We start from the raw sequence: 24629 nt of genomic DNA on the forward strand, positions 1-24629 counted from the left end.
GCGCAGGCAGCCGGCGAACAGCGCCGCGGCAGCGAGGAGGGCTGAGTCGAGCCCAGCGGCGGGCCGCAAGGCGGGGCGAGGCCGCGGCACGGCCCCGCTGGGAAGCGGCCTCCGTCCCTTTCCGCCCCCCGCCCCGCGGAACTACACTTCCCAGCGTGCCCTGCGCGGTTCCCATGGCGACGGGGAGCCAGGCCCGGGCCCCGAGGAGCGATGCGTAAGGCCAGGTAACGGGGGGCTCTGCCCGGGTTCGGTGAGGGGAGTTCGCCCCCGCTGCCGTGTGGGGACGGAGCCTGCGGCCGGGGAGGACAGCCTGGAGGAGGGAGGGAGGGAGGCAGGCAGGCAGGCAGGCAGGCAGGCGTAGAAGGGGCCGTTTCGGCCTCTGTCCCCGAAAGCGAGCGGGGCCGAGGGCAGGATGGGGGCACGCCTGGCCCTTGGAGCGAGGAGCCGGTTGCTCCTGTCGGGGACCCCACAGAAAAGGGGGAGGCCTAACCCACCCCCCCGCAGGTGGCCATGGGGGAGCCTGAAAAGGGGAAGCCCTCGTTTCCCCGAGCGGTATCTTCCCCGGGACGCCGAGGACAGGTTTGGAGCCCTCCCGAGTCCACTGATCCGTGACCGGCTCCTCCGGTGCCGGCAGCCGCGAGCTCCAGAGACTGCCAGCCTGAGCTGCAGGGTGCTGTGAAAAGCCTTAATCGTTAGAAAACCTTTTAAAGGTGTCTTAAACGTACTCAAAAGAAAACCTCCCGCCACACAGCTGGCAGTGTGTGCCACAAACGGCTGTTGGGGTTACCTGAGGAATTTTACTTAACCTGGTTTTGTTAGAAGTACTTCGACAAGCAGAGGGCATGTGATATACAACAAGAATAATAACAGATAATAATAATAAACCGCAATACCCTTCATTTATCCATTTAGATATTTGCAGGAATTATGGCCTAGCGTCCATTGTTTTTCTCTGATGACCTTCTTTCTTTGTTTTTTCCAACTAGTGATACTTTATGGGATCTTGCTATAGCTGAAGTGGAGAAGAGCGAAAACCCCGATGACGATGGCAAGCGTGTGGAAGTTTGGGAAAAATCAATATTATTTATGGGAAACAAAAATGGGGTAATGCTAAATACTGTTCAATTCTCTGCTTTTCAAACATAGTTTGTGGCAGGGAAAATAGCTGATATTTTCAGATATTAAGGTCCACTTAATTCTTCTAAAGACAAAATATGTCATGTTCTGATTCTGCAGAGATTGGGCATTCCACAGAGTGCGGACCAATGAGACATTACAATTCAGAAGTTCAAGTTTATGGTTTGGAGAGTCAAAACTTCAACCATTGTTATCAGTGATGTGCTAATTCTTTGAGATTTGGCTTCATTAATTTTTGTAAAAGTAACTGCCGTAAATAATTCTACTCTCTAATTGTTTGACGTGTCAAATTTCCCCTTGTAAAGGTTTAACTGGTAGCAATTCAATTTGAGTGTACTGATACCAGTTTTGTTGTCGATAGAGGCCTTAACATCCTGCTATGCATTGTGTCTGTATTATGTCAGACCTATTTGAACATGCCTTACCAGTGATTGCGAACTCACGATTCCACAAGCCTTATTGTCCCATAAGTTTGGTCATTAGTAATTTCATATTTTTCTTCTGTTAGCATTCATTTGTAAAGTAAATAAGGAAATATTTACCTTTTTGACCAAGTGAGTCATATTTTTAAGAATACAAGTTTTATTTTAGAAGGATTGGTATATGTGCAACCTCTTAATCAGCACTTTTATAATACCTTTTTAGAGAAAATACAGTGACTTTTCAGATTTACCTGAAATTCACTTTTTTTTGAGATGGGAAAGGACACCAGAGTAAACTGTAGAAGTGCTAACCCCTTCAGTGTGGTATGGTACTCAGCGTCTGAATTTCAACAGTGTAAAGACATACTTCTATGTATGTTTATTTGTATTTTAAGCATTCTTTTTATTTCCATCTCATTGGTAATAATTAATTCCAGTGGAAACCAAACATTACATAAATGTATTATTAATAATTAAAAACTGTTAAGCAATTTAACAGAGTTGGCCAAGTTGATCACTAATGTCTAATTTTAAGCCCACTCTTCCTATTACTGTATTTGTCATCTCTATTAGTTTATAATTATAATAATGGTAGTGTAACTTGATTCTGACAGAAAGTTGGCCGTTTCCACTGTAAGGCTACAAACAATTACCTGAGTTTATGCTTTTCCAGTACTTTATTATTGGAATGTTAAATGAGTGAGTTTCATTTAGTGATACAACTTCTATGCTTTAATGACAGTACACTAGGGTTCTTCTTTGTTTTTAATTTCCAGGGAAAGACCACTATTATACTGAGGTGTCTTGAGAGGTATGTGTTAAATTTTTAAAAGTAGTTTTCAACTGTGGATTAGAATTTTATATAAATAGTTATATTGTGGGATAATTCATAATAAATGTATACAGATGTTGTATTCTGTGACCAGTTGATTACTTACGGATAAACTTAACTTCCCTTCATTACTACCTGTCATCTGACCCCTTCAGTCCTTCTCCAGTAGTAGAGAGCTTAAATGGCCATCTATTCAGGTTGGTGCTGCTACTTCTGTCTTCAGCAAGTGAGATCTGTTGCCTTAAAGCGTCGTCTCTCTGCTGCTGTTTCTAAGCCAAATTCTGAACTGACTGATAAATATAATTTAATAACTGTAGAATTAGCTTGCTTTATTTAGAGGAACTTGACAAAATGAAGTTATTTTTCCTTGCATAGGGAAGAGATTTCAAAGCCAACATTAGCCTTGGAATATACTTTTGGAAGAAGGGCAAGGAGACACAATACAGTGAGTATTCAGAAAGTATAGTCTACCATATCTTTATATATATACACACACATAAAAAATAATATATATATAATATATGTGTTTTATTTTTATGTCTAAGAATCTTAGGTTTTTTAGTTTATTGTTTGTGAAACAAAAGGGGGTTTTTAATATAATTTTATTTAAATTAGCTAGCTTAATTTTGTATTTTAATCTGTAATATGTTTTTCCTTCTCACTAAAACACAGTAGATCAGAGACCAAAGTATAACACAAAGCAATCAGATTAATTTATAAAAACTACCTTGTTTGTTGTGTTTGAGTGCTTTTATTTTCCCATTGTAACATTGTATACATGCCTTTATCTTTAATACACAAAATGAGTACAAACTGACGAAAATACAACCAGTTTTGTGAGAGAAGCAGTCATCTTGGAGAATGTTCAATCATAATTAAATTTTTGGGTTACTTGTCCATATTGCAAAATTTTGCACTGCAGATTATGTTAACAGAAATATTGAACCCATTCCCATCACAGCAGAGCACAACACTGCCCAGCAGCAATAACTATTGCTGCAGGTAATTTCTGTTTCTATTACTGAAGCAGGGAGTGGAAAATCTGACTCTGAAAGATAAAAATCACTTAAAACTTTTCCCAGAAACTAAATGCGAAGGTAGAGAGTTATTATTTTTCCAGTTGCAAACTTCTTAAAAAGCAGTAGTCTTGAGCTGCAATAAACAAAAAGAAAGGGAAGAGAACCTGATTTTTTTATGTTTATCATTAATCATGCTTCCTGACTTTTTTACTTTACTGTGGTAATTTATCAAGACAGTCATAGGCATGCCAGGAGTCTTTTGTAAGTGTTGTATGGGATTTCTTGAACCTGGGGAGTTTATTATTTGGTTTGTTTTTCAGAAAATACTAGTGTAATAATATATGTTCTTGTTCTGAGTCACTTGCATGAAAAGCCAGTTTATCAGATGAAGATCTTCTCTTGGTTTTGCATGGAAGCACACATTTCTAACATAAAGAAACTCTTTCACAGCCTAAAGATATAGCTCATTTTTGGGAACTAGGTGGTGGAACCTCATTACTGGAACTGATTCGAATACCAATCAGTAGCAACAACATAAGGTAAGTGATTAATATTAGAATTCCAAAGTTAATTTCAGCTTTCCTTCAAATGTAAGTAAATCTCTAGAGCTTTTAATGTGGAAAACTCTTTCAAAATGTAAGATAGAACATGTATGATTTTTTCTAAAAATTGTTGTAATACCACTGATACTTTGCTTTGACCTTTCTTTTCATGGTTCTCTCCTAATTAGCCAAGTTCTTAGCAATCTCCAACAACAAGAGAAGGTGATAACATGAAGGAAATAGGTTGGCCTTAAGTAGGTAGAACAAGAAATACAGAAAAAGAGAAGACATAGTATCTTTATGCTCAGTGAAAGAGCAGAGAAAGCAACTTGGGGGCATACGAAAAATAAAATCTTGCTTCCTACTTCTGTATGCAAATGCAGATGCTATCTCTGTGAAGGGTGGTATTTTAGGGTGAAAAACAAGGCAAAAAATTGTGACCAAAAAAATCTCTGGATTTTTGGGAAGTGAGGTGACCATCTGATAAGAAGATCATTACAAGAGAGATGATATTTCTGAGAGGCACTAAAACTATTGAAATTATTTGAAGACAAAAGGAAACAGGAATTTGGAGAGAATTAAGAGAATGTAGTGAGAAAAATCTGTAAAAGTGATGGAATAGCATCGGAAGAAGAAATGAGAAGGTGATGGTGGGGGTTGCATTTAATAATTTTTCTGGTTAGGAAAGGTGGATTTGAAAGCAGAAGAAGACAAATGGATCAAAAGATAAATTTTGTATTATGATCCATTGCTTTATTTCTTTGGTGGTGAGTTTTAACGTCTGTGAAAAAAAAAATAAAAAAGGAGGTATACAGTTTTTATCATGTACATTTGCTGCTGTTTTGACTATTGAGATAAAGCCATTATTTAGTGAGAGACTAAGACAGAAGGAAGGAAAAAAACCACTTCTGGCGTGTGAAGCTTTTTGTTTCTAGAAGAGCTTGGGGGGGGGGGGGGGGGGGGGCGGAAATCAACTATCATTTTTCAACTATTGTCTAAATGAACTTAACTAAGCTCTACCTCCATCAGTCTTTTCTTCTCTTTTTACTGATAAGGAATCTTCTAATGTGGATGGTCTTAAGATTCTTTAATGGGTAGCAACATTGTTCTGTAAGACCGCTTCTGTTCAAAAGGCAGTATTTTAACATGCTAGTCAAAAATTCTGCCATTTCAGCTTAAGTGCTTCTCACTGGTTTTCTCATCTGTCTGTAGTCAAGCAATTTGCTTATTTAAAAGTTCCATGAACTATATCTAGTTTCACCAAGAGACTTTTCACCAGATTTTTTTCCCCACAGGATTTTAAAGTGAAATTGGACATTCACTTTGCTTTGTAGTCTTTCTAATACCACTCTGGTCTGGAATCCCCTTTTTCAAGTCAGGATGGAATGTGAAGGGATGATTGCATCCATTCAAATGGCTGCATTTGCAGTGTTCTTCTTTACAGTTGCACTTTAATGGAGTTAGAGTTTGGGGAGGCAGGGTTTTGGAAGGAGAGGAGTTTATATTAAAGCATTTCTCATCATAATCCACCTTTAAAAGCCTGGTAATTGCTAAGTATGTCTTGAGTACTCTGACTTCTTCCATTTACCTTTCACAAGACCTTCTCATACACCCATTTGAGGTTCCAGCTAACTGGTGCAGTCCATGGCACAGAATATTGCCTGTAACCAGTTTTTTCCATTTCGTATTACAAAAGAATAATGGAAGTACAGAACTTTCTAATACATTAATGGTTGAGAAAGATCCTAACCATTTGCTAACATTGCTTCATCTAGGATTGTAGAGTTATGAGATGGCAGTGATACATGATAGTAGAAGTGCCCAGTCATACAGGAAGAAGGAGCTAAATGGTCTCAGGATATTTGCATACTTTACTGCTTTGAAACAAAGTCTCCAGAAACAAAGTTTGATATATACAGTCCCCCCAAAACCTCTGATGGAAAGTTGCTAAAGTAATAGTTCTGAACAAGAGACAAGGGAAAGGTTTCTTCAGAACTCAGGGTATCCTTAAAAGCCATCTTCCTTTGCTGTCACATTTAATTCTATCTTAGCATTTGTATTTTCACACTTGTTGCTTTTGGCATTTGTACTACAGGTGTGGTTGTATATGAAAATGTTGATTGTCTCATGCGCTAAAGATTTGACCAAATAATGCCTTTTTAATAGGTCATTTGCTGTAGTTCTTGTATTGGATCTGTCCAAACCTAATGAACTCTGGACTACTATGGAGAAACTTCTGCAGGTCACCAGGAACCATGTGAACAAAATTTTAACCAAACTAGAAAAGACAAATCCCGAAGTAGCTACTGAAATTAAACAGAGGATGTGGAACAATCTGCAGAGGGATCATCCAGTAAGTTACTTGTAATATTTTCTCCAGATGTCACAGGCCTTTATACAGTTAAAGATAATGCTTTTGAAAATCATAAACAACTCTTTTGGATTTTTATGCATGACTGAAAATCCATTTGCTGTAGATGAACCTGTTCACTGGAAAATTATAGCAATTTAATAAAAATTCAATAAGAGCAGAAACAAGGAAAGAAGGTTTCTTATATCTTTTTGTTAGATATCTAATGTGATTGTTATGGCATGTTACACCAATCAAAAGAAATAGTTTTAGAGTAGCAGTTTGCTTCCCTCCCCCCCCCCCCATCTTTTTAAAATGAAGATGAAAACTAGAATGTACAAAAGTCATCTAGCAAGAGACTAGCTGAAGGTACAAATTTAAGCAAAGAATATAGTTATAACAGCCATCAACATGACTATATACTTTGCATTTATTTAAATGTCTATCACAAACTCAATGCCTTTTGATAATCTGACAACTAATTAAATTATAAAGTTTCAGAAATGTTAACATCAGTCCTTTAAACATAATTGCTAACTAAATCTCTGGAAAAGCTAAACTAGATTATGCGCAATAGAAATGAAAAGTCATTGTGCATTAAACCTCTGCAAATGTTGTGTGTATATAATGCATAAATACGTATTCAACAATTCAAAGACTTGGCACATAAATCTAGTTACTGTAACTTCTATAAAATGCTGCAATACAGCAAATGCTTATATAGCTGAAAAATTTAAAAGTAACTTAAAATTTATGAGAAAGCAACATATGCAACACTCAGTAAATTTAGAGTATAGGGTTTGAGATCTGCTGGATTACGATTTTGTTTTTTACTTTTAGAGAAGGTAATTCACAAAAAGAAAATGCCTACAAGCACACTCAGCAATAAATCATGACCACAGTGTCAAGTTTACATATAGGGGCTTACATATTGGAAAACTGCAAGCTTTTTTCAATAAGTAAAAAGAATAGAATTTTCTTCTTAATTGTTAAGAAGAGAAGACTTGTTGTACTTGCCCTGTAGGGAACACAATTGTACCTTCTAAACTAGAATTTCTATTCAGTCTTCATTATCAAAACCAGAAAGGATGCAAACAAAAATGTATGTTACTCCTTGGTTCTCTTTTTACTTTCATCATTTTTCAAGAAAAAAGTATGTCAATTTTGTGGGAGAAAATACTATCTTTTGTAGTCAAAATAAATGACAGTTTACTCAGATTTTTATTTGCCTTTTTATCACTAAACATACTTTTGTGATAAACAGGAATTGATGAGGTTCTCAGAGTTTTTTTTTAAGGATTAGACATATTCCATTGGCCTGGAGAAAGAATTATTGGCTGTGATGATAAAGCATTAGTATATCAGTTGCAGACCTTGTTTAACAAAGGCTGGATGCACCTAAAGTAGTCCATAGTCGAAAATTAATTCCATAGTCAAAAGACAAATAGGGTTCAGCATGCCATTTTAATGTTCCTGATGTTATCCGGAATTAATTTTTTCTTAGTTAAGAAACTAAAACTAATTTTTTTTTCCCACTTCTGTATACCATACACCCAACTTTAAGTTATGATAATTTTGCTCAAAGCTTTTGCCTTGACAGTGTATGAGTGAAGCCATTATTTTTCCTCTCAAAGTAGAGGATTTTCAGAATGTGCAGCTTCTTGCTAATATACTGACTGTCATTTAACCTGTATGTGAAATAACTGGTTTTAGAAGGGAACAGTTACGTCAACCTCTGCTACAACACATCTCTTTTCCACTCTGCTGCAACCAAAGCAGCTTGACTAAATGCTTGCATGAACACAAGGGGATTGTCTCATTTCATATGGACTACAGGAAAACCTTCCAGATAACTTGAGAATTATTGTAATCTACTTATTAAAACTTTTATTGGAAGTTAGCTATTTAACAGTTACACCCACGGAGCTGGTTTTGTCCATTGGTATTGATTTGCATTTTCATGGTTGTTAGGTGACATTTCCTCTTTCTGCTGGTATCAAACACTTGAAAATCACATTAAATCTTTTTTAAGAGTTTGGAAAATGTGATGTGGGGAGGACAAACATGTGACACAAGCAAATCATTCAGCTTAATTTTCTTGAGCTTTTGTCTGTATTACTTTGGGTATGATGCAAGGATGGGAAATGTGTTAAAAAGCCAGTTCTACTAATCCAATCTGGCAGTTCTGTGAATATATGAGGTTTTTCCTCTCTTCCCTTCCCATCTAATGTTGGAGCTGGAGTATGTAGTGTAAGAGCCCTTTTATGCCAGTAAGTGTTCTGACTGCTCAGAGGGATTATTTCCTGACCATTTATGAAGAAAATGAGAAAATTGTAGAATATGGTATGGATATTGCATTAAAGTTTATTCATCTAACTTAAGGTTTTAAAAAAATAGAGCTTGTCTTCTATGAATTAATTTTAACCCCTTTCATTTGTTTTAACAGTTGGAATCTGCTACAGTTTGTTTACACTGCTTAACTGTCATATATCTGTTTAATAGGATTATGAGTTAGTTGACCCTTTTCCAATACCCTTGGTGATAATTGGAAGCAAATATGATATTTTTCATGTAAGTAATAATTAATTTTTTTTTAATAATTAAAAGATTCCTGGTAAAGATTCTATATACTAAAATCTTGGTAATATAATAGTAATCATTTGAAGAAAAGTATGGCCAGTCAGCCTTCTACCACAAAAAAAATCTTTCCATCCAACAGCATTGTGGAAGGCATACTGTCATTCCTTCACAGAACACTCTCAAACTGATGATTTTTGAGATGTACTTGGAAAATGTTGAGATACAAGTTGCTGCAGACCAAAGAGGGAAGCAAGAAAACATCATGTTGATGACTTTCTTTTATAATGAGAGAAATTCAGCTCCATGTGTTCCTTCTGACAGGAGCTGTAAGTTTATGGCAGTGAAAGAGGGGCATCACTCAAGTCAGCTGGTCAGATTTTTTGGTAGTTGTGGCGGCATGAACAGTAAACTATCATTTCAGTCTGGAACTTTTTTTTAAGTACCAAACTTTTTAGAGACAAGTCAGTAATTGCATCTTTTAGAGGGGAGAGGAAAGAAATGTCAGAGTACTGCTGGATTCTCTCCCAGGACGTTAAAAATCCAAACAAATGCATACTCAATTTATAAGCAGCACTTGATCGTGAGAAACTAGAACAGTATGTTTGGTTTTTAGCTGCCGTGCTGACAGCCTGTGCTTCTCTGGGTGACTACATAGTGCATTGATAGTTGGCTGACTCTTTGAGTTACTTAATTCTTTATTAATAAGGTACTGTGCCTTCTGTCACACTGAGGCTTTATGCTGAGCCATGACCTCTTTAAAAAATCAGTGACTTTCATGTAATAAGCAGAGAATAACAGCCTAATTCCTTTGGGGTCTATGGACAGACTCCTGCGGGCTTCATTGGGACCAGGTTTTCGCCCACTTTATTCAGAGAAGGCCGTCTGTATGATCTTATATTAAAGAAACATTGATGAAATGGTATTTTTATGTATCTTTCAAATCTTGCAGGTATTACAATTTAGAGAGCATATACCCAAAGGTTTACTGAAAGTTAACTATTTTCACAAAAAGAAAAAATCCTTATTCTTCTAGTAGGCAGTATTTCTACTTCTAAAAATCTAAACCAAAATGAAACAAATTAATTGAAAATTGAATACACATTCCCAATTAAGAAACTTTTTCTGGACTAACATACTGCCTGAATTAGGCTCCCTCTGTAAAAAAGAAACAAAGGGAAATTGTGACATTTCTTTTCAGAGTAGGCTGTTACTGATTCTGTCTTAAGATATAATTATGCTGACAGCTGAAAGCCTCATATATTGTAGCCTAAGTGCATTGCAGTGTATACAAAAAATGAAAAGTTCTAGCGGTAATATTTTGGGTTTTGTTTCTTATGTATATGTTCCGATATCAACTTTTTCAGGAGTTTGACTCTGAAATGAGGAAAATAATAAGCAAGACACTTCGATTTGTTTCACATTATTATGGAGCATCATTAGTGGTGTGTATATTCACTTTCTAACTAAGGATAGAGAAGATGAGCAATATTTGTGTTACAAAAAAAATTTTAAAAAATAGAAATGTAAAACTCCTAGAGAAAATGGGATTTAATTGGTTTTACAGTAGCTTTCTTCGTGGGCTAATCTGTCAAACAGGTTACAGGTGTTGGCAGGGGATGGATGGATATACCTTGTGAACAAACTACATAATTGCCAGTATCAGCAAAAACTAAATAAAAATAGTTATCTGTTAGGCAACTCAGCTCCCATATTGAGTTTACTGCATGTCTGGCAAAATTTTTTTGGTACAAGAAAGGAGGATGGGCAAAACTGATCACCCTAGATAGAATTAGAGAACTGGCCTTTTTGGTAGAAGCACGAACTTACATCTAGTGACCTGGCTTCGGCAGATTTAAAAACTTAGAACCAAGGGCTCATCTTCACAGCAGTTAAGCATACCAGATTATCACACTTAGAGTGTTGAAGAGTAAAGGCAGGAATTTTTTTACAGTAATGAGTAGGAACTGCCAACCATGTGGACAATGAAGTATTTATGTGGCTATATAAATTGATTTTGAGTTTGGCAGATCACCTTCTGAGTAAAGGCAGAAACATGCATGCTCAAGTTCACAATCCAAAAAAGCTGCCTCTTGGGCTCTCTTTACATCAGAAGATGGTTCCAATTGTATCAACCATCATTTATGTAATAAATAATATTTAATAGTGGCTTATTTTGATTACCAGACAATTTATGTTTGCTTTAAATTGTTATAATCACAGTGTGTCCATTTGTATCCATGTAAAATTGTACAGCTTTTGTACTTTGACACATGATTTCATCTTTTGTTAACTGAGAATACAACTGTCTTAATTTAATTTTTTTTTTAAGTATTTAAGCATTATTGTAATTAAAAATTAAAAACTAGGAGCCTAAAACTTTGGCTGCTCAATCCTGATTCCCATTGAAATGAGTGGGAGAAACTTACATTTCCCACAGGAGGGGTCTGACTTCTTTCTCAAAGACATGAATCTGGATATAGGATATAGGATACAAAAGACAGGAATAAGCATGCTGTTTGAGAAGATATTCTGGGAGCTGCTTTCTGATAAATCTGTACCAGTTCTGCCACTATCAAGCTGTTTTTGTGATGTATGAACAATTTTATAGTTATTCATTACATTTCTAAATGTCTATGGTATTCTGGATAATTTTTAATGTATTTTAAAATCTTAATGAGTCATTAGTCTTAGGCAAAAGATTTGTGTCTCAATGTGCATACTTCAAAAGTTTTGAATTAATATTTTAAAATTTATTCTTTAATCTTTATACTATTTTTCATTTAATCTTTCTTGATCTATATATTCAGTGACAAGTACGTTCATGTTTTGGAAAGGGAGGGTGAGATTTTTATTCTAGTAAATTCAGTGAACACATACCAAATTTATTGAAGTCAGGAATTAGCCAGGCTCTATCTGAAATCCTTTATGTGGATGACATAATGTAACATTTCTGTGATGGAAGATCATAATGTATATTTTGTTTTCTGATTCATTTAGTTTACCAGTAAATCTGAGGCTCTCCTGCTGAAAGCCCGTGTTCTTATTAATCATTTGGCATTTGGCTATGATAAAAGGTAACATAATTATTGTCTAACTATCTTGCCCAGAGTCTGAAAGTACCTAATAAAAATATTCTAATCACCAAAACATTTTTTTTTTTCTTAAATGTGATCTCTGAAAGATTCCTGTTCATGGACTTTGACTCCTGTGTCTCAGCTGCCTATCTCTGCACAGGACAGTGATAACTCCTTGATTTTGATTCCAAAACTGATGGATTAGAAACATGGTCACCACTAGTATTGAGTAGATTTTTATTTGCATGTATTTGTATGCAAAGCCCAGTAAGAGCCTAGTCTTTGCTAGAATATTGTAATTTTTCATTGATTGCTAAATGCTCACTTGATACATTTTCTTTTTACTGTTTAGCAAGTCTGTATCGGTGGATCACAGCAAACCTCTATTTATACCAGCAGGCCTGGATTCACTGAGCCAAATAGGTTAGGTCATTTCCTGTTCATTGTGTTTGTTGGTTAATTGTTTTTGAAAACGAGAAAAAAAATTTAAGCAAATAAAAAATAAATTATAGCACATCAGCATCAGTTTTAACAGATTATTGAAGGAAATGGCTTAGAAAGTTTAAAATTATCATTCAGTGTTTATATTATTGAGAATCACTTGTGCAGTTTTGTCAGACAGTGTAATAAAGTATTGGGACTACTTCAAATAGTAAAGTACCAACAAGCTTAAATCTGAAAGAAAATATAATGTACAATACCACTCAACTCGTTTCATGGTAGGAGATCAATGTTTTTTCAAACTTGTTGCAGCTTGTCACTGTAGAAGATAAAATATTAAATTAGATAGATCATTATCCAAAATGATTTGATGATTTATGTTGTTATGACAACATACTTGTATCACTTTGTGCTGTGCTGTAATCCTTAGGACCACCACCTGCCTCCAATAGTGATATCGGAAAGATGCGTGCAAACACACCTTTGGAACTGTGGAAAAAAGTATTTGAGAAAACGTTTCCTCCCAAGGTAAGTATTTACATGTCTGCTGCACAGCTTCTTTTCACACAGAATAGTAGTAACATCACTACTAATTTTTTTCTTTCAAGCCCGGCGACTGGAATTTCAGTCTCACTTAGCAGTTCGTTTCTTCTAATCTTTTTAATTCATAATTTTTTAAAAGATACAGATTTGTATGTAGTAGTGCTTTGATCATTAGCTTCTACATCTTCAGTCACCTTCCTAGATTTAGTAATAATGGAAGTACTGATGTAACCCTCTGTTTTTTCCAAAGTTATACTATTGCCTTTCATTATATTGAGACACAAGCTATACTCAGTGTTTTTGGAATTTTATAAGGTCACATGTCCCCTAATATCTAAACCAAATGACAATGATGTTCCAAGAAGAGAGCTCTTCCTGGCTGCAGCAAGATGCTGGTCCTTGTTCTCCTAGAGCATGAGGCTTTGAATGAGGCGAGTGTGTTAGAGTTCCTTGCCAAAATCCGTCATTTTGCTCTGGGAAGTGTTTGGATTTGCAAGGTAATTAGAATCCTTTGGTGCCTATGTAGTGATAAATCTTGCACATATTTCAGAAGTTTCTGGTCCCAAGAGGCAAACCCCCAAATACTTCTTTTCAGTAAAAGTAATTGCTGTTGTTCGGAAATCAAAATTCTTTTCTACTTGACCTGAGCAAATACAGGCTGCTGCTTTCTCCTTGTGTACTAGACTGTATCACAGTTCTCTAACCCTGTCCATTTCCTGCTCTACAGCTTACATGGGCAGGCAAGGAAGTCAGTCAGGGCTATGAAACTGTCTCTCAAATTATGGTGCACAAACTGGGCTTTTTCTAATTTTCAGTCTATGGATCTCCATTCATGGTGAGAAGGAATCTGAATTCATTCTTTCCCGCTCACTTGACTGCTACATATCAAAGCCTGCAAATTATTTCAGGTGGTTTGTGACCAGAATAAATTATCACTAAGATGCCGTTCTCAGTACAGTATGCCCCAACATGATAAAGACTAAACTTTACTTTTCAGAAACTATACAGAGCTGTTATTTTTCATGTTAGTTTTCCTCATAGCCTTTTTAAAACACAATAAACAAACATTCCCCCACCACCACTGCCCACCCAATAACTGCTGTACTCCCCCTGAAGCAGCTGGAGAAATGAATAGATTTCTCATCTTGCAAGCTCCATCAGTGTTCTAAGGTATCAGTCTAAAGAAGATTTAAAGATTTTCCAAGTAGATTCTCAGTCTTCTGTTTTGGTTCCAAAATATGCTTTAAACTTTAAAGCTATTTTTATGCATTGTAAATTTCTTTTTCCATCACCTCATCTAATAGTAAGTCTAATTCTGCTTTATTTTATTCTATCATTTGTATGATTGCCTTCTTGCTACTTTCTGTTTGTTATGAGTAAGGAGAAAACTGCAGGACAACATTTTAAAAAAAGTTCTTTATTTGATAGTGTTTCTTTCTATTAGTGTATTTGCTTCTTTGGAATTAAAGTTATAGTTCCTTCAAGGTTAGTAAATGAAAATTCAGGTATTTGGCAAAAAGATAGTAATCAATTTCTCAGCTATTGAAGGAACGCTTCTGGTAACCAGAACGGAATTCTAGTCTTAAGTATTAAATGCTCTAGCAAGAGCAACCTTAACTATGCCCAAATGTCATGGGCCAGAAACGATATTTTCATTTTGAGGAGAGAATAATAAACAACTACCAAATGAGAATATTTTCTTTCCTTTAAGATCTAACTGCACTATTACTTTCTGATCATTTTACCAATGTTAAGATTTGGGGTTTTTAATCTAATCTGTGTCCTATAGCACAGAATTCTTCCATAAATGCAAGATTTTAATACATTTGTATTAAAAGCAAATAATTCCATTAGATCTGCAGTGTGGCATTTTCTTGTTAAAAGAACAGAAGATAAAATTTATTACTTGGGGTTTTGTCATTTCTTCTTTTAGAGTTTCTGTGATTTACAAGATACCAAGGACCCTGCACAGGATTTACAATACGTCGAGTATGAAGTCGATATCATGAGAGCTCAGAAAAAACAGGTGTGTGGTAGTTCTCCAACTGCTGTTCACAGTCAGGTATTCCAGAACCACCAGCATTGCTGAATTAATTGTAGAATATGCTCGTAGTCCCCTTTTTGCCTTTAAATAACTTCAACTTTCGTTTTCAGCCTAGTAGTTGGTTGGGGTTTTTTTCCATTGGTACACTTCTAGCCAGTAGAGCATTGTTAGATCTCGAAGTTTTGGCTCTGTGGTTTCTTTAGAAATGAATAATCCAAATTTTCCCTTTCTTTTCCAGAATTATTCACTAAAATAATACTGAAGCAAAGCTGTGAAGCTTTCTTGGCAGTAATTTTTTTACTTCTGCACCCTGTACTCTCATTTGGGTGTTGACTAGCAGAAAGTCTAGGAAGTGGTATCAAGGTTTGGGGTGGGGGCTGTTTACTTTTTTTATTTTTGTCTTTCTACTTCAAAACTATTTAAACTGGAAAGGTACTGAGATGATAACATTTTTGACTTGAGTTTGCAGGCTGTGTACTTTTTATCTTAAACAGAGTGAACAGAGTTATTCCACAGAGTGATATTTGGCTTACCCCTGAATTCCAGGAAAGACCTTTAGTGGGAAAAGGGCCTTTTATTTTTTCTTACTAATGTTGAAGTGTTTCTGCATTTCCCTATGCTTGTGGTGAATTAATTTTACAGAAAAAATCTATGGCAAACTAGATGAAGTTCAGAACGTTGCCTTATAGATATCAGTGTATAACATCACGTGAGTAGAAATACTGTATACAGTCTTCATTGATATCATAGGTATGGGTCTGTTAAAATCAATCCAAGATTTGTGTATTTTTCTTTGTTTGGAAGAATTATCACATACTGAGTCTGGAAACTCTATTTTGTATAGATTCATCTGTTTCACACACAGAAAATTCTTTGCTAGAATGACTGAGAAACGTTCCACTCTATTCTCACAGCTTATATATATGTGGGCTATTTGTACACCATTTAACTTCTTTGTGGACCAAGTTACTGTGGTTAAAGGAGGTTTTTCTAAGAGTGCTTTAAGATGATGGATTGTACCAATCTAGATCTCACATGCTTTTACAGACCCCCACTCTTAAGATGAGAGGGAGTTTTATTGAATCGCGCTGCAGTTAATCTCAACTAACCCTAAAATACCTTAGCAAATTTCATCTTTTTGCAAGCTTGTAAAAGAAAGCCAAAGGATTAGATTATTACTGCTGTCGCTGTCATGTTTTTGTAGAGTTTAGTTAGATTGCATAAGGCAGTAAACCCATAGTTACCTGATCCAAAGAAATACATTATTAATAATGTAAAAGAATAAAGCAATTTCAAGGATACCCTGCAGTCTTTGAACTTGCATGTTACCTGTAATATCCTGTTAATGTAGGCATCAGTTCTGAATTTTGGTTACATCAAGAGCAGTCTTAGAAATCATTAAAATTTGTAAAGCACATTGCTTTTGGAATTTATAATGTAATCTCATACCCAGTGTATCTATATATCTCAAAATAACTGTATGGTGTACTAGGTTCGTTATTTTTAGATAATACTTATGTCTTGCAAAAGAAGATACTGGTATGCGTTGATTAAATCATACAGGAAATTATTAATTTTTTAGTTTTAAACAAAAGAGACAGGCTTTTAGAATCTTAATCAGTTCAAGGGCATTGCAAACCAGTAGCTTCTTTTAGTGGGACTACTACAAGTAATTTGAGCATTAAAGAGAAAATTACTTTTGTTATCTAGAGCTATTTCCTAAACTTCTCTATCATGAAGTTCAATTTTTACAAGATTATTTGCACATTATTAAAATGTTTTATACTCCAAGACTTCCATTCAATTTGGAATGCACCAAGATAGCAATATACATCTAAAAGAAAAGAACTCTGTAGTTGCAGTGATTCTTGAAGTGTCTTTGGATTTCCCAGTTATACAAAAAGTGGCGCAAAATTCTATTTTTAAAGGAAGATTTTAAGTGCATCATAAATCTAACATTCTTTATAGAGCTCATGATATCTATTGCGTAGGAGGAACAGTATATTAAGATGTTTAATATGCAACATGTTGCTAATGGAACATATTGCAAAATGAAAGTTTCATATGACAACAGCATGTATTTTAAAATCACTGAAGTGCACGTTACTATTTCCCTTGGTTACTTTCAGTTAATATGCCACTTTGGACTCTAGGTGATCACCAGTTTGCTTGTTTATCTTAAAGATACGCTTTAAAGGCAAAATAAACACAAAAACATAGCAACTGAAACAAAATACAGCCCCTGTCACTGAGTCTGATAGAAGAACTAGCATACCTGACTGACTCAGTCTTCGTCAGAACTGCTCAATAATACTGTAATAGATTTATAGATAACTGGCAATCTATTAAATCAATTCCAACTTTGTAACCTTGGTTAAAGGGTTTCTCTGCAGCTAGGGTTTGTACGCTCTAGCAGAGTAAAAGGTTAAATTCTCAAGTATAAAATTAGAAAACAGTTTAAAAAAAAAGTACAGAAACAAGAAAGTAACTGGCTTACTCCCATGTACTGTCAGCTAGTATTTTTGAGATGCTTTTTGGCTGTAGAAGTTAAGACTGCAGCTCATCAGCATTCTGCCACAAAAGTGTTTTCTTTTAGACCATATTATTTTGCCTCCTTAATATTTTCAGAGTTAACTATGAGACGTACCACTCTATTTCTAGACCTTTTTGCTCTGGAAAGCTGTCTGAGGCTACCTTTTCCTCACTGTACCTTTGTTCAAGATAGAGCACATCTCTCTCAACTATGTCTTTTCTGAATTCTTTTCCTAGTTCTTACCCCACAGACATACACTGTTTAGGTTTATATCAGATAGTTCTGTTGCAATTGTTTACTGCTTTTTCATTCTCTGGAGTTAAGCTCTGAGAGAGAGAATACAGCACCAGGGGACCTTTTTGGAATTTACGTTTTTAATGTATATCTTAACTAGCAGATTCTCTCCAGGAATTACTGGAATTTTGTGCTCTTTGCAGGGCTTTCAAGATTGAAGAAAAACATTCATTTTGCATATTTATTAGGCCTTAAATGTGAAGCTTGCTGTTAACTCTTCATACAGTCCACGTAAAACATAAACAACATGGCAAACTTGTCATCAATTTCTCTCCATTCTCTGCTAGCTTTTTGACTTGTGATGCTTTAAGGTCAACTTAATTTCATTTTAGGTACACACGTAACTTGAATAAGAGTGAGATCTTTTAAAACAATATTGTTGATAGAGCTGCACATATGCCACCTGCATCTGTGAGCACCTATGTGTGCATGAAAGTCTTGTTCCTTAGTTCCTTCTAAGTGTTTGTGACAGTGAGATGGCACATGGGGGTGTCTTCTCTGTTTCCTTTAGAAATGCTCTCTACCACAGAGGCAAGTACTCTAAGATGTCTTCTCAAAGGTTTTTGTTTGTTTCAGGTCTTAGCTATCATGTTATGCTTTGTACTGCTAATACTTAAAATAGGTCTTGCACCTTTTTCATCTGGACATTTGACTGCAGCTTCATTCATTGAAGCAAATGATGAAGCTAACCTTGAGCTCGAAGAATTGGTTAGCCTCCCAGTCAGGTGCTTAGGAAGTCAGTGTCACACAATGCCAAAGTTCACACGGACTTGGTCCTTGTTACACAGAGGTATTTCTTTAGGGATTGGTGCCAGTTTTAGCTGAAGCCTAATGCCATAAAGTATACTCAAAAAAAAAAAAAAGAAAAAGTAGATGCCTGGTGTAGTTTGGTGTCAGCTAACAAGAAGTAATGGAAGCAGATCTCAATGAACAGGGCTGTAACTGTTAAGACTTTAGTAAGTCATAAACAGAAGAAGGAAAGGTTCTATAACATCTCTCAAGGAAGCATAGTCCTATTTCCCCTAAAGTAGGAGTAACCTAATTAACCATGTCATTCACAACTAAAAGTCAATTCAGTGTCAGATCCACAGCTGTCTGTTTGAGGTGGGGACTGTGTTGGCCAACAGAAAGCAAGCCGTATTTTTTTCAGCATACTTTGCTGACGTGACCATATTGCAGAACTTCAGGAAACAATTTCAGTCTCATTCAACAAAAGAGAAGATTGCATGTTGTGCAATGAACCTCCTTGGTCAGATCAGTGTTACTGGGCAGAGAAGTACAACAGGCACCTTAACATGGGTAGCAGAGCAGTAGCATCTTTCTCCAGAGGGGGAGAAGTGCTAGTCTTCATCTTGAGGAGAAAAAGTTATTTAGGGTGTTTACTCAGCTGCCAAGAATAAGCTTTCTTGTTTTCACAAGAAAGCACGTCCAAATGGGTACAAAAGATTTATTTTATTTTTTTTTAAACCGACTTAAAGAGCATTATTAGAGCACTGTTCTTAAATCTCCTACTGAAGTTTAAGTGCTTAAGATTTTTAATCCTTGCTTCAGTACTTGGTTATTTTCACCACGTTCCAGATTGAGGGCACTTTCAGTAAGAAACTGCATGAAAAATAAAGTTAAAAGTCATATCAGTCCCTCAGAACTGAGGAAATGCAACAATTAAGGCTTTTCCTACGATCTTAATTTTTCCTCCTTGTTTTTAGACATTATAGTATTGTCTTTAATTACATGATCATATACTATTTTGCTGATGTCTCAATTCAATTGTTCAGTATTTCTTTTCATCATCCTTATTCTTTGTGTACCTTATTTCTCAACCTGCCATTCAGACACTTCAATGAACACAAAAGTATTAATTTTTTTTCACTGAGAATGTGTGGTAATGTTATCTTATCTGAGTGCCTCACAAACATCAGTTAAGTCTTTCTTCCCAATCCCTTTATGAGATTAGGTGTGATCTGCGCCATTTGACAGATGAAGAATTTATAGAAACACAGAAATACAGAAGCATTAAGGTTAAAAAAAAAAATATTAAAATCTGCTTTATACCAGTGTTGAGACATCTAGGACAAGTTGCTAGCACTAATAATGTTTACATTGAAAGTATATTTAAATTGCAGTAGTTAATTCTTTGTAAATCTGATCTGTGCCCCAGACACTTGGTACCCGGAAAACAAAGGAAGCATAATGCTAGTGTGAACATTTGGCATACTTTGAGATACATTCTTTCGTAGGATCTTCTTTCAGTTTGGGGAGAGGATCTCTTAGCTGATTGTATAGTTATAGTATATTCCAGAATTCTGCTTATGTTTGTAGTATAGGACTTTATGAGCAGGAAGATACCCTTTTTCAAAAGGATCTCTGGAGTGCTCTTTAAACTGCATTTGAGAGATTTTTCCATTACATTTCTGACTGATGGGGATTTATTTTACTTCCTGTTTTGCATGGAAACTAAAGAAGTGTACTTTCCTGACAGCATTTTTCCTCCTGAATCACTGAATCTGTTAAAGATTATTTTTTGTAAATATCCTCCCATTTCATCCCTTTTTCTTTCTTTCATTCCTCATTGTTTAAATGCTAGTCTTACCTAGATATGTCTCCAAAACAAATATTTATCTTTTTGTTCTGTACTTCTGTATGTAGTGGAATAGCTATACAGTTCTAATATATACTGTGGTTTTAGATACTTTGCATTTCTGTATTGTTTTGAATTGCCTTTACACTGAATTGCCTTCTAGCTAGCTAAAATTACAGCAAAATAAATTCTGCTAAATTATCTGCCTCTTTCTTGAAACAGTTTAGTCAGATGACAGATCTGTAAGGCTAATTATTTAGGCAATACCTGTAGACACGACCTCCAGACAGCACTGGCATTATATGTATAACTTCATTGTCTAATTTTACCCCTTCCTGTAGCCTTTGAGATAGTTGTTAGAATTGAAATTATTTACTTATCATAAACCAGGTTACATCTGCTCCCTAAAACATCACAGTATTCTTTCTATTCCTAACTGTTGGCATGTTTCCAACAGTTCAGTATGTTCCAAGATCATAATTACTTTATATTAATAACGAGGGAGTGAAAATACTGAGTAAAGACTGGCTTAGAGAGAGAACAGTTCAGAAGTACTAGAGCTGTATTTAATAATGCAACTTACTAGATTTAGACTAGACACAATATGTTCTGTGTCAGTCATCTACGAGTTACTCAACTGTAAAACTAGACTCCTGCAAGCATCATAAAGAGTATGCACTAATTAAAAATCCTCTTACTGCTCATAAATCTGTGGTGCTTTCTGAAAATTTTGCACTGCTAAGAAAGTTGCTGAAGTTATTTCCTGAGAGAGAGGAAATCCCATTTATTATCTCCATACAATTTTTAGGTGATTGTTTCTTTGTTGCTCTGCCCTTTATTTTCTTCTTCCTCCCTCTGTGCTGTGTATTGAGAATTAATACTTCTATTAAATTCACCTGGTGTGAATTTTGTTATTTTTGTCAGTTCTGGTATCTGTATACCGACAGTGAAACCTCCCTTACTCTGTCAAGTCTATTCTATTAAAAATCAGAATATCAATCATATAAAGCACATGCCCACTTTTAAGGGTCTTTGCTACATTTATACTAATCACTGGTTTACATCCACTTCTTTTCCTGATCTAAGTAAGGTATGATGACTTTTTTTGTATTGCAAGCAGTACATGGTTAGGTCTAACGGTACCTCATTAGAGTATCATATTCCTGCAAATACACTGGAAGCCTTCATATTCTTAAATGAATTAAAAGCAATCTTAGTGCTTTCTAAATTAATTTTTGCTGAAAAAATCTTCAGAAATAATTTCTGACAGTATGTACCACTACATAAAATTCAGAAGATGAAATTGTTATTTGGTAACATTGCTAGAACCTTTTATTATAGGCTTCAAAACTCCCAGTATCACTTTTGACTGAAATGAGGTAATTTGTCTACCTTGGTAGTACTCAGCTGATGTCAAGTATAGCACAATGTAGACTGCCTCATCTTTCATACCTAATTAGCTTTATTTATACCTCCACAACTTGAGCCTCTGTTTGCTTTTAATAATCCAATTGCTATCTAGAAGATGCATAATTTTAATTACCACATTGGGCTTACATTTTACTTTTACACAGAGATGCTAACTTTTCAATCTACTAAACAGTAGCACCTGAAAGAATATTTTAACTACTAATTGAAAACCAAAACAAAACAGAAGTAAAAGCATGGCATCATTGTCTGTCATGAGTAATACACTTCCTGAAAAACCTCAAACAATGATGAATAACATTTCCACAAATATCCAGTACTATAGATTGAATAGATATGGTATGACAATTTCCTAAACATCCATTGCATTCCTCTCAAATATATTTCTGCTTACTGCTTTCTGGACAAGCCTGTGTTCTGCAGGGGTTTCTGAGGTCCACTGGTAGCTCTCTAAGTTATCACACTGGTGACACATAAACTTACAGAAGTTCATTTCAGTTCTGCGCTTAAAAAAAAAAAAAGGTAGGCTTTGTTCTTTTGTTCTTCTAGTTTCTTTTCTGTAATCTTAAGGAACTACGGATCCATTTTGCTTCTTGAAAGGCTCTGACTTCATGTGTGTGAAACAGTAGTTTCTGTTGGATAATTCAGGTTTCTGTTTTTAAAACACATGTAGTGCTACATTTCTGCATGTTCATAGGGAGCCTGGTTTCTCAAACTGAATGTCTAAGAAAAGACAAAATTTCTTCTTCCCTAGAAAGTATCTAGGTATAAATAAATAAATAAAATCCAGCTCCCTATATGAGAACAAATGTGACAAAATTTATAGCACTTTTAGTATAATTTTGTTAAAGGTAAAAATATATATAGTACATTTTTTCTACAGTGAAAAATGTTTGTACATGCTTTAAATGTTCAAGTGGCTAATGTATGTATCATAACTTTTAGTCATGAGGAGATTAGATTAATATGTATATATGTTTCTGTTTTAGGAACTTGAACAATACAAAAGAAATGCCTCTAAATCCTGGAAAGAAATGGATTTTGACTCTGATTGATGACCTGCTATAGGTGTCTTCAGTTTAACATTTACAAAATTACTTTAATCGTTTTAACATTACACTAGCAATTTAATCTGATGCAGTAGAAAATATACAATATGAAACTACAAAATTAGTATTTATTAAGCATTCCTGTTATTATTTTTAATAAAAAGAGCTGTTTATTCATTCAGTTCAAATTTAACTATATCTTAGTACTGACATAAGAGTTTTAAAAAGTGGTGAGAAAGGAATTCCAGGTTGGTCAGAGATGGATTTGAATATGAAGACTGGCATTAGTCAGTTCTACCTATTTTATAACACATTATCTGGTTTATTTTTGAATGCTTCTGCCCTAAACATGTATTTAAATACAAACAAGTTTTCACACCCAAAATATGAAACTGCATAGTCAAGTGTGCTAGGCATCTTTTCCTAGTTCTTTGCATATATAATTCAAAAAGCAAAGCTTAAGAATATATTTGCATCATTGTTTGATGTATTTCAATAGGACAGGTCCACAAAAACTGGCAGAATAAAGTGGAATTAAAACCACGTTTGACCTGAACTCAGAAGTTTGCTTTATCTCTGTTTCAGTATCATAGAGTTAATATGGGAATTATTTCTTGCAATATATAATGTTGTAATAACTTTGCACAGAATTTAGAAGACGGACATTTCTGTCAAATATTCAAATGCTAGGAAGTCAGTCTAATCAATTTGACAGATACTTGGTTAATGGTAGAAGTATAATTGATTCACATTCAGCCTAGGCTGGTGAAATGCTAGCCTAAACTAGGTATAGCTTTTTGTCCATGGACATCCTCACTAGTATGAGATGTACTGTTTTGAAAATAGGCAAGACAAGATCTAGATTAAAGCCAGAGGTGTCTTTTGAGAGCTAAGACTTGTTGTCAGAGAGTCAATGTCTGAACAGTCACTTGGCAGACCAGAGCGTAAGAATGTTCCCTGGTGAGCAACCCTACATGCACATAAAAATGGGAAAGACAAACTAATGTGGTATCTTTCAAGCTCTTTAAAGTTATGTGTTATTTTTAACATATTTGTTCACCAAATGTTTTTCTGATATAACATTTTTATCTCAGAGTATTATACATAAAGATATTACAAAAAAATGTTGGCCTCGCACTTAAGTGGAGAACTTGCATTAACTCAAGGATTTCAAATTCTTCGTTACAAAGTGCATAATTTCAAAACTATCAAATTAAACTAATTATATTATTATGGAATTTCAAGATACAAATGTACTTACCTTTTTGAAGAAATCTCTAGCTCTGCCTCTGTAATAAATTTCTTCACTGAATATGAAAACTTACAAAATTTAGGAATTCTATATCTGTTAGGATTTCAATTTTGAGAGGTACTTATATTTATTAAATGGATAAATTAGTCTCTTTGGGATGTTAGTAAGCCCATGAGAATAACTTCCAAAGATGCAAACTACATTGCTTCTAAGAAATGGCAAACAACTTTTATGGGGTTTTTTTCCCCCTAGTTAAATTGACATTTTATTAAGAAACAAAAATTTATTCTAGTAATTCCCAAACTGCTTCCAAAACAAGGTTTAGAACTTGGTAATGAAAAGAAGGAAGAGATATAAATAACATAACTGTCTTCTCTGATTTACCATCATTTACAAGACAAAAACATGTTAGGTAACTTTTATATTGCTTAAAGATCCTGTACTTATTGGTTGTATAGTACACATAAAATTAAAGTGATTTCTTGATTCTGTCTTTATTTACACATATTTG

The 24629-nt window shown here is 35.2% G+C and overlaps 1 protein-coding gene across 3 annotated transcripts; it reads left to right on the forward strand.

Moving 5' to 3' along the window:
- Positions 1 to 9: 9 nt before the first annotated feature.
- DYNC2LI1 (dynein cytoplasmic 2 light intermediate chain 1) lies at positions 10 to 24604 on the forward strand. Of its 3 annotated transcripts, none has more exons than XM_030034501.2 (13): positions 12 to 224; positions 987 to 1104; positions 2336 to 2370; positions 2767 to 2836; positions 3861 to 3949; positions 6119 to 6305; positions 8805 to 8873; positions 10247 to 10324; positions 11880 to 11956; positions 12309 to 12379; positions 12828 to 12925; positions 14874 to 14966; positions 22807 to 24604. In XM_030034501.2, exons 1-13 carry the CDS (start codon positions 211 to 213, stop codon positions 22870 to 22872), a joined length of 1065 nt encoding a protein of 354 aa, XP_029890361.1. In that variant the 5' UTR covers positions 12 to 210; the 3' UTR covers positions 22873 to 24604. The 3 variants fall into 3 exon arrangements, with proteins under 3 accessions (XP_029890362.1, XP_029890361.1, XP_029890363.1); XM_030034503.1 differs by lacking the exon at positions 12 to 224 and adding an exon at positions 1783 to 1883; XM_030034502.2 differs by lacking the exon at positions 10247 to 10324 and having other exon boundaries at positions 10 to 224.
- The last annotated feature ends 25 nt before the right edge of the window (positions 24605 to 24629 follow it).

Source organism: Aquila chrysaetos, chromosome 13 (genome assembly GCF_900496995.4).
Source record: "Aquila chrysaetos chrysaetos chromosome 13, bAquChr1.4, whole genome shotgun sequence".
NCBI lineage: Eukaryota > Metazoa > Chordata > Aves > Accipitriformes > Accipitridae > Aquila > Aquila chrysaetos.